Consider the following 14,851-nt stretch of genomic DNA (forward strand, 5'->3'; position numbering starts at 1 on the left):
CCTAGAGGGAATTTTTATAGCTGAGTTATAAACCCTCCACACTTGAGTGTTTATAATGAAATGCTGACAAATGCGATAATAAACACCAATCATGGGACCATAGTAGCTGATCAGAGAGTGGATTCAAAAGTTTGCAGTGCTATCATAATATTTTGTTCTGTTTCCAGCACTAGTTTGTTTAAACCTCCTTTCAGGTTCAGCAGCTGTGAAACAAGATCAATCTAACTAGAGATTGCAAAATCATTTGATTATTTATACTTCTCTTCGAAAGCTATGAAATGTCTCTCAAATATGATTTCATTTAGTCTTATTTTTTTGGTTTACATGTCTGAATACTAATTGTAACATGATAGCTTCAAGGGAACTCGAATTTCTACGAAAAGTCGGTCTTCAGTGGCCAAAGAGAACATAAACAAACCAGCCTCAGACCAGGGTCTAAAAATGGGCTATGATCAAACAGCTCTAAGGCTTTAAAAAGCCCCTTATTATCTTTTCCCAGAAGTAATTGACACTGTCGGTTTTTGTTGTTAATGCGGTGATAATGGCACTGTGCTTTGGGGAGACGAGGAGCTGCGCTCAGCCTTGGTGGCAGCGGGATTCTGAGCGAGGGGAGGAAGGCTCTTCACTGCAGTGGGTGAAATCCAAACCTCGCTGGAGCTAGCAGCATTCTGCACTCTGTCCCAGCTGGGGTTTCACTGTCCTCCCAAGCCTGACAGGCTGCAGTACCGTACCGGCTCCACAGATTAGAATGCAGCTATCTTGGACTGAGACAAGGATTGGGGGAGAAAGGACCCCAGAGTTTTGTTATTTCAGCGAGATGGGATTGCACTCCAGCAAGAAGCTTGTCTGCAATGTTCCCATAATTGGTTTATATTCTTACCAGACTAAACTTCCAACTTTCCAACTTCCAACTAAACTTTCAACTCATCCACCGAGGGCTGAGGGATGGATCAGTATGGCATCTTGCTGTTTCACTGAGCTCTTCAGGGGTGTAAGGACATGCTTTAGTTTCAGCAGTTCCTTTGAAAAAATTGCATTTAGACTGCTTTTTTAGTAAATCTTCATCAGTTTTGGAAAAGCACAAAACAAACAACCAACCAAACAAAAAAGCCCTTTTCATCAGGTTCTAAGGTCATATAAATCAATGTGTGGCTCAGGGGCAGCTCAAAACACATCTTGTTTTTTTTTTTCTGTGCTGTTTACATATTGTGTTCATTGGCTTATACCACAACTTCATTTTTAATTTCCAATGTTTTTAGCATCAGTGGCTCATATAAGAATGTTACTACTGTTCATATTGCTACAAAATTTCCAGTGATCCTTTAGAAATCAGGATTCATAATGCAAGATCCATTTGTATTTAAAAATAAAATGTAACATATCCTTTCTGCTTTTCTCTAGTCTCTAACACAAGTATGAAAAAAAACCCCAAACTTGGATCTTGAACAAATTCCAGTGTTTTGTTATTAAACCAAGAAATGAAAACCAATAATTTTTGAATTATCTGTTACAGACATGTTTACATTATGAAGCTCCTAACTTAAGACCCTATGTGCTATAGAGTTCTAATTTTATACAATGATATGAACAAGAAATATTGTGAAAAGTTATATAATCATACTGTGAGAGATCGTAGAGAAATGGTGGTAAGAAGTGAATATTAAATTGCATATTTCATTGTCCTTAAAGAATTTGTCTTCATCATTTTGCCTGAGATGATGGTAACTAAAGTGAGATTGGGTTATGTGAACTATTGTTGATTTTGGAACATTGTTCATACGTAGTTCCTTCTTTCGTTTTATTTTTAGGAAAAAAAAAAAAAGACGGAAAACAAACCCCAAAACAACACAAAACCATCTGAGGAGGTGAAACCCCCAAGTTCCTAGAAAGGATCCAGCTGCGCTAACTATCCAACTGCCTCTTGGAAAAAAAAGCATTTTGACAAATGGAGAGCAGATGCAATGTGTGGAGTCAGAGAGGTCAACAAAAACAAGTAGAAAAAGAAACCAGGGAAACAAGTGAAAAGAGAAAGAATATTAGAGTATTAATACAGGATAAAAGATCTCTCATGACAACATTAAAGTGAACAGAACGAGAAAAAGAAGAATCACCCCAGAGCTGACAAAACACGAGAGAAGAAATAAGAGACGCAGGATCCTAGGAATACTAGCCTGAATCCAGGGTAAATCTTGATTTTACTGATATCACTGTAATTTTATATAATGGAGGCAAAAGCTGTCCTGTGGAGGCACGCAGACCCACGGCCCTGAACGGGCAGTTCCATGCGAGCGGAGCGGCTCTGAGCGGGCTGGCCGCCGCTGCCCGTCCGCTGCCAAGGCGGGCAGAAATCCCGGTCCTTCCCAGCAGCAGCCAAGGAAGGGCCCGCAGCAGAGGGACCCGGGGAGGGGAGCTGGGAGGGAGGGCAGAGCACAGCAAGATGGGTCTGATGGGCTCCTGGGAGAGACCCTGGCCCCCGCTCCCAGCCCGGTCACGGCCGCCTCCCGCCGCTGCCGCCGTCCCGGCAGCTCGCCGCTTTCCAGAGATGCCTGCGAAGGCATCAGTAGGGAACGCTAGACAGAGATCCCCGGGGTGGACCCCATCCCTGTCCCGGGCTATGCCCGACTCGGGCTTTCCCCTTTCCTCCCGCTCCGGCTTTTCAGAATGTATTTCATAACTTTTATTCCTTGCAAAGATGAAACGTGGCGAGCGTGTGTGTGCGTGTGCGTGTTTGCAAGGGAATGCGCCGTGGGAGAGAAGACGTCTCCGCTTGACGTCCCCAAAACCAAAGCCCACAAACTCACAAGTTTTCTCTCTCAGGAGGGCGCAGACGGCTTCCCAGGCTGGCCCCGCCGGTGCCGGGAAGGCTGCGGAGCATCCCAGACACCCGCACCTCACCTCGCCCCGCCGTGCCGTGCCGGGCCGGACCGGGCCGTGCCGTGCCGGGCCGGGCATTCCTGCGCCAGCTCCCGCCCGGTGCCAGCGACAGCGCTGGCCGCCCGCACGCAAGGACAGAGCCGTTGCCGGGAAGAAAATCGTGACAACAAGCGGTTGTATCCAGATGTTCGCCTTCCCTGGCCCCGTGACACACGGCGTGGACTTGGCAGACTGGATTTCAAAGAAAAGGGAGTTGTTGTTTATTTTTTAAAAGGCAGAAAGCGCTGGGTTAAAATGCACAGGCCGAGATTTCCCTGGCAGGCAGCTGGGCAGGAGCCGAACCCGCTGGAAACCCGTTCTGCACTTTGGAATGGCTCCACTGCCCCGGCCCAGTCTTTCTCCAAAGCAACAAATTGGAAAGATATTAAAGCAATCAGGCAACATAGCACAAACCAAGGAGCCTTGAACCTTCATTCTCGCCCCTCCCCCAACTCGTTCCGTTTACAAAAAAATATAAATATTAATAAGTCCGCAACACACTGAGCCTCTCCATCCGTCTTCTCCGCAACTCCTGCCGGCCTCAGCGCACGCTTCTCCAAACACTCCTGGTTTGCATCCCACACCTGCAGGGTCCCGGCTGCGGTGTGAGAAGCCGAGGCAAGAGACAAAGATCTGTTTCCCCAGGAGGGAGGCACCTGCTCGCTGCTGATGCCCGGCCCCAGCCGCATCCCGCCTGGCCCCGGCGCTCCCTAGCTCGCCTCCTGCTTGCTGCATCCGTCCAGGAGCTCAGTCATGAAGGAGATGTACACTATGGCCAGGCGCAAGGTCTCTATCCGAGAGAGCCTCTTCTCGTAGGCGAAGGTGGGCACCTTCTTCCTGAGCTGATCAAACGCCTCGTTGAGGTTGAACATCCTCTTCCTCTCGCGTATGTTGGCAGCCTGGCGCTGGGCGTAGGTGATGACCCGTTTTCTCCTAGGTCTGTCCAGGAGGGAAGCGCTGCGCATCCTTTCCTCTTCCTCTTCTTCTTCGTCTTCGGGATCTCCATTTCCCAAAGCAGCCAGGGGCAAACCTCGGGCCATCCCTTCCCGAAGGCACAGGACTGTGTCCCCGAAGGGAGGCCCGGTGGTGACCTCGCAGAGCCCCAGGCCCGCCCCAGTCCGGGGGGCTCCCTGGGGGCTGCCCAGGGAGAGGTCGGCCACGAAATCCAGCACCGAGGTGCCCAGCAGCCCCTCCGGGCAGGGCGCTTGCGGGGCTCTGCCGTGCAGCGCATGCAGCAGCGCCGGGCGCTGGCGGGCTGGGAAAAGGCTGGCTGACATCTTACTTCTGAGAGGGCTTATTTGGGTCCCCCATCCCCAGCCCCAGCGACGTTAATATTTATAACCCCCGGATAACAGGATTAGCAGGACTAGAAAGAGCGGCTGTAAAACTTCTCGCCGTGATGCTGATGAGAGGAGACAGGCAATCCCCTCGGGGACGCGTGGATGCTCCCGAGAGAGGAGTCCCCAGCGAGTCAATCCTGTCACAGTGATCAAGAACAGTTCCTTCTTGGCAAAACCCTCCGCTGTTACCTGCTGAGCACTTTTGTCTCTTCTTACACACCCGCAGCAAAACGATTTTCAGCCTCCTTAAAGCCCCCAGGAGCAGAGCCGGGTCTCCACTGGGCTTGTTTTCCTGCTTTCTTTCGGGATCTCTGAACCCTGGGAGCCAGCCTGACAATTGATGTCAGGCAACTGCATGTATGCTTTTAATGATGTCCTGAAGAGGGGACCTGCATGCGGAGGGTCACCGGGGAATGTTTACCCTGTATCCCAGCGCAGTGGGAACTGAATGACAGGACCTCCATTAGCCTAAGTAAGCATTGTAGGGGACCCGATATTGCATTCCCAGTAGTAACTGTTGGAATCGTCTCTTCATTCCCCCTAAATCCCCTTCAATCAGAGTTCAAATATCTTTCCAGTAAAAAGCAGCTTCGTAAATCTCATTTCGGTTCAGGCAATCTCATAGCACTTGTTTGAAACTCCTTCCTGCTGCCCGTGAGAGGACGATAAGCTGTCCTGCAGCAGCTACACCTTTGGCAGAGCCGTCCCGGTCACCGGCAGAGCACAGAGGAATCAGCTTGAGCGCACGCACTGATAACGCTGGATACATGCTGCAAAAAACCTTGAAACGCACATGAACGTACCCACCCACACACCCGACACCACTCAATACCTTTCTTCGATCAAGGTTTCCTTGAGGACAGACGTTGTGGATTGTTTTGCTTTTGTCTTGGGAGACTGGAAGAGAGGCTGCGCCTTCACCCCCCCGCACCATAGACTCTCCCTAAATAAACAGCCCGGCCCTGGCAATCCCTGGCAGCGTCAGATACACCGAGGTCAAATCCGATCGATTTTCTTTGGCACACGATTTGTGCACACAGCTCTCTCAGGAGTGACTGCCCATCACTCCTGAGCTGCCTTCTAAAAGCTAATCTTCCCCTTTGTCATGCATTGTTGTCACTCTCGCTTTGAGGCTAATTAGTCTGTAATTTCTAAGGGGATTTCAAACCCGATGAGATCAAAGGAGGTGGATGGGGGAGGCCGAAGTATCTCTCTCCTCGAAAATACTTCCTGTTTGCCTACAGGACCGCAAACATTCCCCGTCGCGTACCGGGATTTGCCGTCATTGACAACTCAGCGAGCGAACCACGCACTCCCTGTCCTGGGCAAGGGGCAGCGGGAAAGTCGCTCCCGTGCCCGACAGCCGGGCTGCGGAAGGTGCGCGGCATCCCGGCCAGGTACGCTGGACAGCTCCGCACAGGGGCCGCGGGGTCAGCGCCGCAGGGACCGGAGGGGGACACCGCCACCATCCCCTCCTTCGGGCCGACAACCAACCTGTCCCCATCCCATCCCATATATATATATATATATATATATATATATATATATATGGGATGGGATGTATAAATAAATAGCGAAGAGCAGCGGGACTGCCTTCATTCTTGCTAGGGCTGAGAGGTTTCTTAGCGAGCAAGGAGAGAGCCACTCAGAGACATGTTTATTTGTAACTAATATGGGGCAACAGAACACCTGGTGAATGAAGCAATGAGGCAAGGAGGACCCGTAAAACTTCTGTTGAGAGGTGTTGCTTAGAAAGCACCCAAAAATAAGTTGAAATGATGTAAATGTTAAATGCTATATAAAAACACTCGGTGGAAGAAAGATCAGATATATATATATATATATATATATATATATATATATATATATATATATATATATATATGACTGACCCACAAAGGATCATGACTTATTCGGGCTCCTTTTAGTTGAGGTGGCAAGTTTTTAATTTACAGACATGGAGGTAAAAGTTAAGGACAAATGCCACGAAAGACATGTCTCTACAGAACTCAAAATGATCACAGACAACTGCTTCAGACAGTGAAATAAAATAATGGAAAAATATTAACTCATCACCTCTATGTCAAAATTCACATGAATTTACTGTCCTGTAGGAAACTGGCATTTAGTAGAGGACAGACCTGCCCTTCACCAGCGTATCTTCAGAGAGAAGCTCTTGCTCACCTCTCTAGTAGCAGATTTTTGCAAGACACAAGCCACAAAGACAACCAGAGCTGGAAGAGGTTTATATTGCAAGAACATAAAGGGACAAGCTTTTCTAGCTAATAATACATCACAAAGTAATATAACATAAGCCATAAAAATATCAATGCTTCCTAAGGAAGCAGTAAAGACAAAACTATGACAGGACTGGGAGGTCCTAGCAGAAAATGAAGACTTGTTACCAAGGTTAATCTTCTTGTAAAGCAGATTCTTTTCCTCTTTGTATCTTTTTCTATTCCCTCTTATGTTTTGCTAAAATATTGATTTTTCTCTGATATTAAATATTTTATATTATATAGAATAAACTGAAAGAAATGTGGTTCCACTAATATGTGACTAATATGTCACTTTTTTTATTTGGTGATTTTTGTCACCTCAACTTCGGGGAAAGTATGGAGCTGAGGCAATGTATAACTAATAACCAGTGCTGCAAGACACAGATTTTCAGTACTTAGACAAAACAACAATGTCAGAGAAGCAGAATGAATTCTCATAAGAGGCTGCTTTGTTACTCCAGAATTGTCTCAGACCAGATTAGGTGATCCAAACTGTGTTCTAGATTTGTTTCAAATATGAATGTTTGCTTTTTGACTCCTACCTTCCTTCAGCCCTCCCTTATTCTAGCTTTTCATTTCACTTGCTTATCAATTAAAAATTTGCTCACAAGGTGCTTAAAGATGGTAAGAACTGATGGCTACAATTTCAAACCACTGTGCAGTTATTTCCAAAATTATTCTTCAGAAATATCTATAAAATTATTCTTGATGTTCATGTAGGGTTTGTGTTTAAAACTCAAACCACAACTTTTCTGATCTATTAGCCTTATCAGAAAGCTATATATATATACCCTTTTCTGCCCAGCCCTTCCGTCACCTCGTGTGCTGTGTGCCTGTGCTAATAATTGTCTACAGTATCACACAGGAAAACACAACCACTCTTATAATTTGGAATTATTGATTGAGATGCTATATATTTTAAGACTGACCTGTACTTTACTGGAAAATTCACTGGAAGTCAGCAGTGACCCTGAGATGCAGAAATATGTAGGTACTCTCCATCAGATATGACTCATCAACAAGGACCTGAGAAGGTACTGGCTGCTTTGGAAACCACAAAAAGTTAGATATGCAACTGAAAAAATGTCTACACTTTTCTTTGTAGAATGGAAAAAAATCTTCTCTTCTTTAACTGATCCATTAATAATGTGACAGTTGCTGTCATTTTCAGCATCTGTAACAGAAGTAGATGGAGTCTGTGGGACACTAATGCAATCTCTTTCAGATTCTTGACATTGCAGCTCTGTGATCTTCTCATTAAACTTCAATTTAAAGTAATGTCCATGGATCAGGACCTTACTACCTCAAAACACAGGACAGTTCCTATCCGGCTGGACTCACAGTTTGCATTCCTGACAGGCCAGACAGGATCAGTACAGAATATTTGTGTGAAGATGGGACCAGGTCACAGAGGAACAGAGAGAGTTTGGACAATATCTTATCTTGACCCTTGATCAATCAGTATTGAAGAGGAAGGCACTATGGACACCACTGATGAATTAACACAAAAAGGAAATATTTACACAAAGCTAGCTGAATACTGGTTATTTTGGTGCTAGAAGAATGCCATACTATTCAAATGAAAGCATAGCAAATGTGATTAAATGTGTAATCACTGGAAGAGTCATAGAGTCCTCAAATGTCCCTATGCCTTATGAGATGAAGCAGGCACGGAACACTGGACTGTGACAGAATTTATGTTCGAAGATTTTATGTCTGAGTGAAGCTGAGGGAAGCCTAACAAAATGTATAAAATGAATGAAAATGGTCAGTACTTTTTTGAGAGCCTTACAACAAAACCAGAAAGGAGGAGGATGATGAAGTCAAGGTCAAAGCTAATACACACCAGAGGAATCAGTGCCTTGCTGGCTGAAACTGCTGGGAAAGCCTTTGGTACACCACAGACAGGTGAAGTGTCTGTGGTGAGGTGAGAACAAAGTTACCTCAGCCTGACTTCCCCAGATCTCATCTGTGGAAAGAATTGGTTGACTCCATCAGTTAAGGAAAATAATATGGGTACTAGAAATGGGTTCATATCACCTAAATGCTGGATCTTACCCAAGTAACAAGTTATCACGGAGGTGTTCTGATTCCTGCAGAGGTAGGAGCACCTGGAGTAAACATCATGGTCCACTTCAAGTCTGTCTCTCCTGATGGACTCTGGGAGGCTTGGAGATACCCGCTTCAGTTTTCTAGGAGGAGCCTGAGCTCTAGAATCAGCAATGTATGAATAAAGACTAAAAGAAATCTGCTAAGATGTACATCCAGAGTATGTAGGCAAACACAACTGGATGTATTTGGTGCACTGACCAGAGTTTGAGTATGTAAGAATTCTCTGGAATTTTTTTTTTCTAAGTAGTTTACCTGCATAGACCGTTTAAGAATTAATTTTACTCCTGGCTTATGATATATGTTTGAAATCTCTGCTCACAAAGCAGGTGAAATCCAGCTTACTAGTTCAGCAGTGGGATTACTTCTATGCTGAAAACCAGAATAAATTCAGTGAGCCAAAGCTTTACAGTCTGATCCTATCAGAAGTTTCAGGCACTGATCCTACTTGCATCTGACTGTATTAATGCATTCCTCTGTCATGCCTGCCATTAACAGGAGTCCAATTTGAATACAAGCACCTACTTATAAAGATCAGGTTTCACAACTTGGCTCTCTCAGACTAAAATATGACATTCAGCAACATCATTATTGCCTGACACAGGAAATCATTAGGAAAAATCAATATTTTGGGCAAAACCTAATAAAACTAGGTATGTTCTGCCCGTAAAGTGCAGTTCATTTTTATTTACAGTGGTATTACACACCATTTGAAGAGTTTAAAGAAGCAACTGTTGATATTTCCCCATACGGGACCGAAGAAGTGACAAAGAAAAGTTTGAAACTGTAATCTTGGGTAAATCATAGACAAATGAAATGAACAGCTGTGGTTAGGGCAGGATGGGATTCATCATGCTTGCAAGGTTTTATGAACGATACTTTTTTTCTTAATCATAACCTTAGGGGTGGGAGGGATTGAGAACAGGGCATGCATTAAGGTTGGAATGTCAAACTTTACTTTGAATTTCCTGGCTTTTTATCAGCATGCATGAAAAAGTGTAATGCTATTCAAACATAGCTTCTTTAATCTCGATTTTGTTATATAAATATTTTTGTTGAAATGGAATGTAATAAAATATATATTCTTTACCTAGAAGTCTAGATTTTTCAAAATCTTTATTAGAATTATTTAATTTTATTGTTTTCTAATTTTGTACTAGAGGCATTAATTAATGATTTTTTTCTCTTATACTTCTCACAATTTTTAAAATGCAGGGAAATGTCAGTCTTAAATCTATTTTTTTGGTGAAGATTTTGCTTATATATCAACAGAATAAATGTATGTTTGATGGAGGTCCAAGATTCTACTTTTCCTTTTTTTTCTATTTTTTACAGATCAAATTTGATTAAATTTACAGATTAAATTTACAGATTTTTTTTATAATTCACAGATGTATCTCCTGCAACTAGCAAGGGGACTGAACTTAAAGTCATCTACAGAAAACAGGTCTCCTTTGCCAAGGTTCTCAACCATCCATTGCCTTGCTAGCTTCTCGGTCTGGTATTCTCCTAAGGATATGGAATTATGGAATTTCTTTTCTTCATAGTCCCTTTTAACAGTTCTTAACAGCTTGTGTCTTTGTGTGTATTGTAGACAATAATCTACAATTACAGTATCACACAGTATCTTTCCAATGGAATTTCCATTTCATTCCTGTTCAACACATTGGAAGCAGCTAATGTTATGGATAGTGTTTACTTATTTTTGCTTAGTCATTTACCCTTTTTCTTTTTTTCTGTGGTAAACTAGTAATGATTAAATATAAGATTTAGAATCTTGCTTCTAAAAACATTTCTCATGTTTTAGCAGCTGCCATATCACTATGCTTGGTAGATTTGCATTGAGTATGTATTGTTTCTCTTTACAAATGGAAAGCAGGAACAGAACAAGTGCCAAAGAGAAATAGAAGAATGGTGGCAAAAAGAAAAATAAGGTAAATGGGAATTGATAGTTTGATTTATCTAGAATTCAACTTCTGGGACCTTTTGTGATATAGAGACGTTTAACCTTAGGAAAATCCCATTAAAGTATTTAGCTGTAAGCACTTGGTCCCTCCGCAAATGGTATTTTATTTTTATATTAATTATATGTAATATAGGTTCATCAAGTGATTTATTAATATATCTTTGGAATATGTATTTATTAACAACATGGAGTAAGCTTTGATTGCTCTCTAACCTAAAAGTTTTGATTCTGCAAATGTAATTTTAAAAATACAAACAAGTGTTATTGTTATTTGTCAGATTTTTTTTAAAGTGAACTGCAAAATGAAAATTTCCATCTCACATTCCATCATATTGTTCCCATGTGTGTCAGTGGCAGGGCTGAAATCTTTAGACCCTTTGTGCTGCTTAGTGCCTATACAGCCAAATCTCCTCCCTCTGCCATCAGGACTTGGGGGATGTTAACCACTTTGCCAGAAATTTTCACAGATATTTGCTGGCAGCATCACTCATAAACTCCTGCTGGATGGGCCTGATGCCCCTTGTTGTCCCATGTTATGTGATGGCACTCATGGTGATCTCTGCTCCATGGCCTTTCCCAGAAAAAGGTCAGGTGTACTTCCCTATAACCTCCTTATGACCCTTTGTGTAGACAGCTCTCACATTTGATGACCTCCACTCACCTGGGACCTCCCTGGTCAGCCAGAGCTGCTGGTGGACCATGAAAACTGGCTCAGTGAGCATTTCTGCCAGCTCTCGTGGTACCCTTGGGTGGATCCCAGCCAGCCCCACAGACCTGTGTGTGTCGAAGTGATGTAGCAGGTTGCTGACCATTCCCCTTGGATTTTGGGGTCTTCATTCTGCTCCCTATCCCTGTGCTCCAGCTGGGGGTACTTAGGGAACAACTGGTCTTACTATTGAAGGAAGGAGGAAAAGAGTCTGCTTACCTTACTTTCCTTGTGGAACATGGTTTAGTCTTACTTTCCTGGGCTTCAGTTTTCTCACCTCTTGAGATCCATGAGTCTTTTCCCCAAACTCCCCCTTCTCACTGCTCTATTTGCCCCTTTTGTCTCTCTATCTAATCATAGAGCCCATTTTCACTTGCTGTTGCGGCTGTCCAACCCCAAGCCTTGGTCTGGCACAGCAGTCAGAGCTGCACTAATTTACCATTCTCAAGCTTGAGCATTAAGAAATTTGGCAACATTAATAGAAAGGTATAAGCAGTCTAGAGTATTTGAAGCCATATAACTTCTAGTCTGCTCTAGCAGGGTAGGTCTTAAATGAGGTATTTGAAAGTGTGCTCCTATGAAAAATAAGCAATTTTCAGTATTTTGAAGGATGAGGAAATCAGTTCATTTCCCAATTGCTTTATTTACACATGATAATTTTGACTGGATTACATAAAAAAAGGGATCATCCATGTCAGTGTAATTGAGCTGTAAAATTAATGTTTTTATTAGTAATAAAAATATTAATAGCAATATTAAAGTTAATTAAATGGTCATTAGTTATATATATTCCTTTTATGGGTTTAACATTAGAAGGTAAAGAAGCCCACAGCCATTTTCATAACTCATATGTTTTTTAACCCATTTTTTTGATTCATGCGTATGTGTGTAGGGAAGGAAACTAGCCTAAATGTTTTTATAATACCTTTAATGCTCAACTCACAGTAAAAACTTTGCCAGTCCACCACATCTGTAATAATCTGTGTCATAGAAAACACTAATTTGTCTATTTTTCCTTTGAATATTTTTTTTTTTTAGGTATGAAATGAAATGTTTTGAATGCTCATGAAGCTGCATTCTCTTTAGAAAATGTTTCAAAGGTGGTGAAAGATGTTGCTCACTACCAACTGAGATGAGAGAATCTACCATTTTGATAGAAAAACCTTGGGCAAGGTAAGCATTTGAATACTTCAAAATCTTGTGTAATGTCTTTTCCAATTTCATGACTACATTGTAAAGAATTCACATGTAGGTTTTTAAATATTATTTGAGCTGCCTTTGTTTATTCTCATTAGAACAAAAATAATATCTCATTTTCATGAACCTGGTCAGGCTATTCATTGAAAAAAGAAATTTGCATGAAGTTGTGCTATAGACACATTGACACAGATGCTAATGTCTACAGTGCAATTTTATTTGTTTTGGGTAAAAGTAAAATGACATAATAATTTTTTCAGGCTATTAGAAATACTAAATGAGTTAAGCTACTGGATTTTTTTTGGACACTTACACTAGAGTTATCTGTCCTTCTCTTTATATGTGGGTCATCGCATCACTTTTTATCCTTCCCCCTATTTTCTATTTTAGGTTCTGACAAAAGTGAAATATTGGTATAGCACAGAGGCTGGTTCTTATCAGGAATTATAAGGCAATAATCATCATGAATGAGTAAAAGGTTTTTAGGACTAAATAAGGAGCAGTTGAGTATGTTAGTACCTGGGAAACTGATACCCTGGCCCTGAGGATCAAGGAAGACCAGACATGACTTTTGTGGAGGTGAAGTGTTTCTTCCATTCCCTTCCCAACATGAAGAGGAAGGGGAGGCTTTCCTCTGCTATGCCTTCTGATTTATGACAAACATGTTGCTTTTTATCACGTATTAAATTAGAAGATCTTTCAGGCAAGGACTGAATATTCATATTTCCTCTGCGACCAGTAAGAGGGAAAGCTCAGACATTGCTGGACACTTTACCATTACCAGAAGATGAGACAAAGATTAATTTTCATGCATTTCATGACCAAAAAAGAGGGTATTTTAAAAAGAGGAAGAGCTAAACAGAGTCATAGCCCAGCTGGAGAAGGGGAAGGAGGAGTTGTGAGTCTACAATACCTTGATGGCAGGGGTGTGGAGGGAAGGTGGACCCTTTCCTACTGCATCAGTAAGTTGGAGATTTAGCAGGAGGATAGAGCTTGTTCCAGAACTAGATACCATACACAGATGAAGCCCAAAGACCTTTTCATTTTAAATATTTTTAATTTTTGAATTTTTGAATTCTGTCCAGTGAAGGGAAAATATAACACAGGAAGGCTGAACCTAAGACCCATAGCAGCTGTCGTAGCACTACTCATGGACACCACGATCTGAGAGCACAATAACAAATAAAACTATGAATAAGTAGTAAATTTTGAAAGCAAATAGTAAATTACAAAATGTACTCAAGTGTTGTTAAAATCTAGAGAGTAAGGAATGAGAACTCATAGTCCAGCTATTCTACAAACTCCCTGATAAAAAGCAGTTTCTTCATATCCTGTCCCAGGTCATCTTTGCCCCAGATTTGCCCAATTTGAGAGAATTACTGAATAATGAAATCTCACTCCCCATTAGGGATTTCCCCTAGGCTAACTGTGGGGAACAACAGCATCAATTCATTTGCTCAAAGGACATTGTGAGTCATGGACAACTCCATCCTTGCATTTAAAACATCCCCAGACCACAAAGGCAATTATGTAAACACATAAAGAAGGACCTACAGATATTTACTGCTACCCACATAAATACAGGGTCCTGGCTACGGCATGTTTTGCTAAGTTGTAGAAAGTAATATTATCCTATTATTTTGTCTTTTCACCTTTGCTTCTATTCAAACATTGGTAGAAAGCATCTAAATTGCAAGTATAGGCATGCAAATACCACACCAGCAAAATATGTAAATACATTACCTTATGAAAGGATAAACTAAAGAGAAGCAGGGTTGATTATTTGTGTTGGGTTACCAAAATACACTAGTTGCACAGCTAAGAACAAACCCACTGTCTTTGGTCTACTAGCTTAATTCTTTAATTGGTAGGTAATCCTGGCTCACAAACTCAGGGAAAATCAAATCATTCGCTTTTGCTTTCACAGCTAAATCTCTCTGGGATTATCTCATTTGTGAGGCCAGATCCAGAGAAAATAAGTTAGGAATGGAACAATCCATTTTATCTTTAGTTCCAGAAAGATTGAATAATTGAGCAAATCTATTTTCTTTCCTATTTTTCAGAAGTGAAAAAGGACATATATTTAATTTAGCTCAGGTAGAAAACCAGAGTTGCTAATTAAAAACCTGATATACCTTAGTACACAGTAGTCAATCAGGGGTGTCCTAGGATGTTGAAGATTAGCCATGGTGGTTTTGGTTTAGTCTATTGCTATGAGAGATTTTTTTCCAGGATTTCTTGACTCATTCTTCTAAGACTGTGTTGAAAGGGAGTTTCTTAATGCATTCTGAAGCAATCACATAATTTGTTCTTTTTTTTTCTTTTTTTTTCATTTGCTATT

At 42.0% G+C, this 14,851-nt stretch overlaps 1 protein-coding gene across 1 annotated transcript; it reads right to left on the minus strand.

Moving 5' to 3' along the window:
* Positions 1-2,811: 2,811 nt before the first annotated feature.
* Positions 2,812-4,190, minus strand: FERD3L (Fer3 like bHLH transcription factor). The gene has a single exon (XM_059484656.1). It carries the CDS (start codon positions 4,188-4,190, stop codon positions 3,624-3,626), a length of 567 nt encoding a protein of 188 aa, XP_059340639.1. The 3' UTR covers positions 2,812-3,623.
* Between the last annotated feature and the right edge of the window lie 10,661 nt (positions 4,191-14,851).

The sequence above is a fragment of the Ammospiza nelsoni genome, chromosome 1 (genome assembly GCF_027579445.1).
Source record: "Ammospiza nelsoni isolate bAmmNel1 chromosome 1, bAmmNel1.pri, whole genome shotgun sequence".
In the NCBI taxonomy this organism is placed as follows: Eukaryota; Metazoa; Chordata; class Aves; order Passeriformes; family Passerellidae; genus Ammospiza; species Ammospiza nelsoni.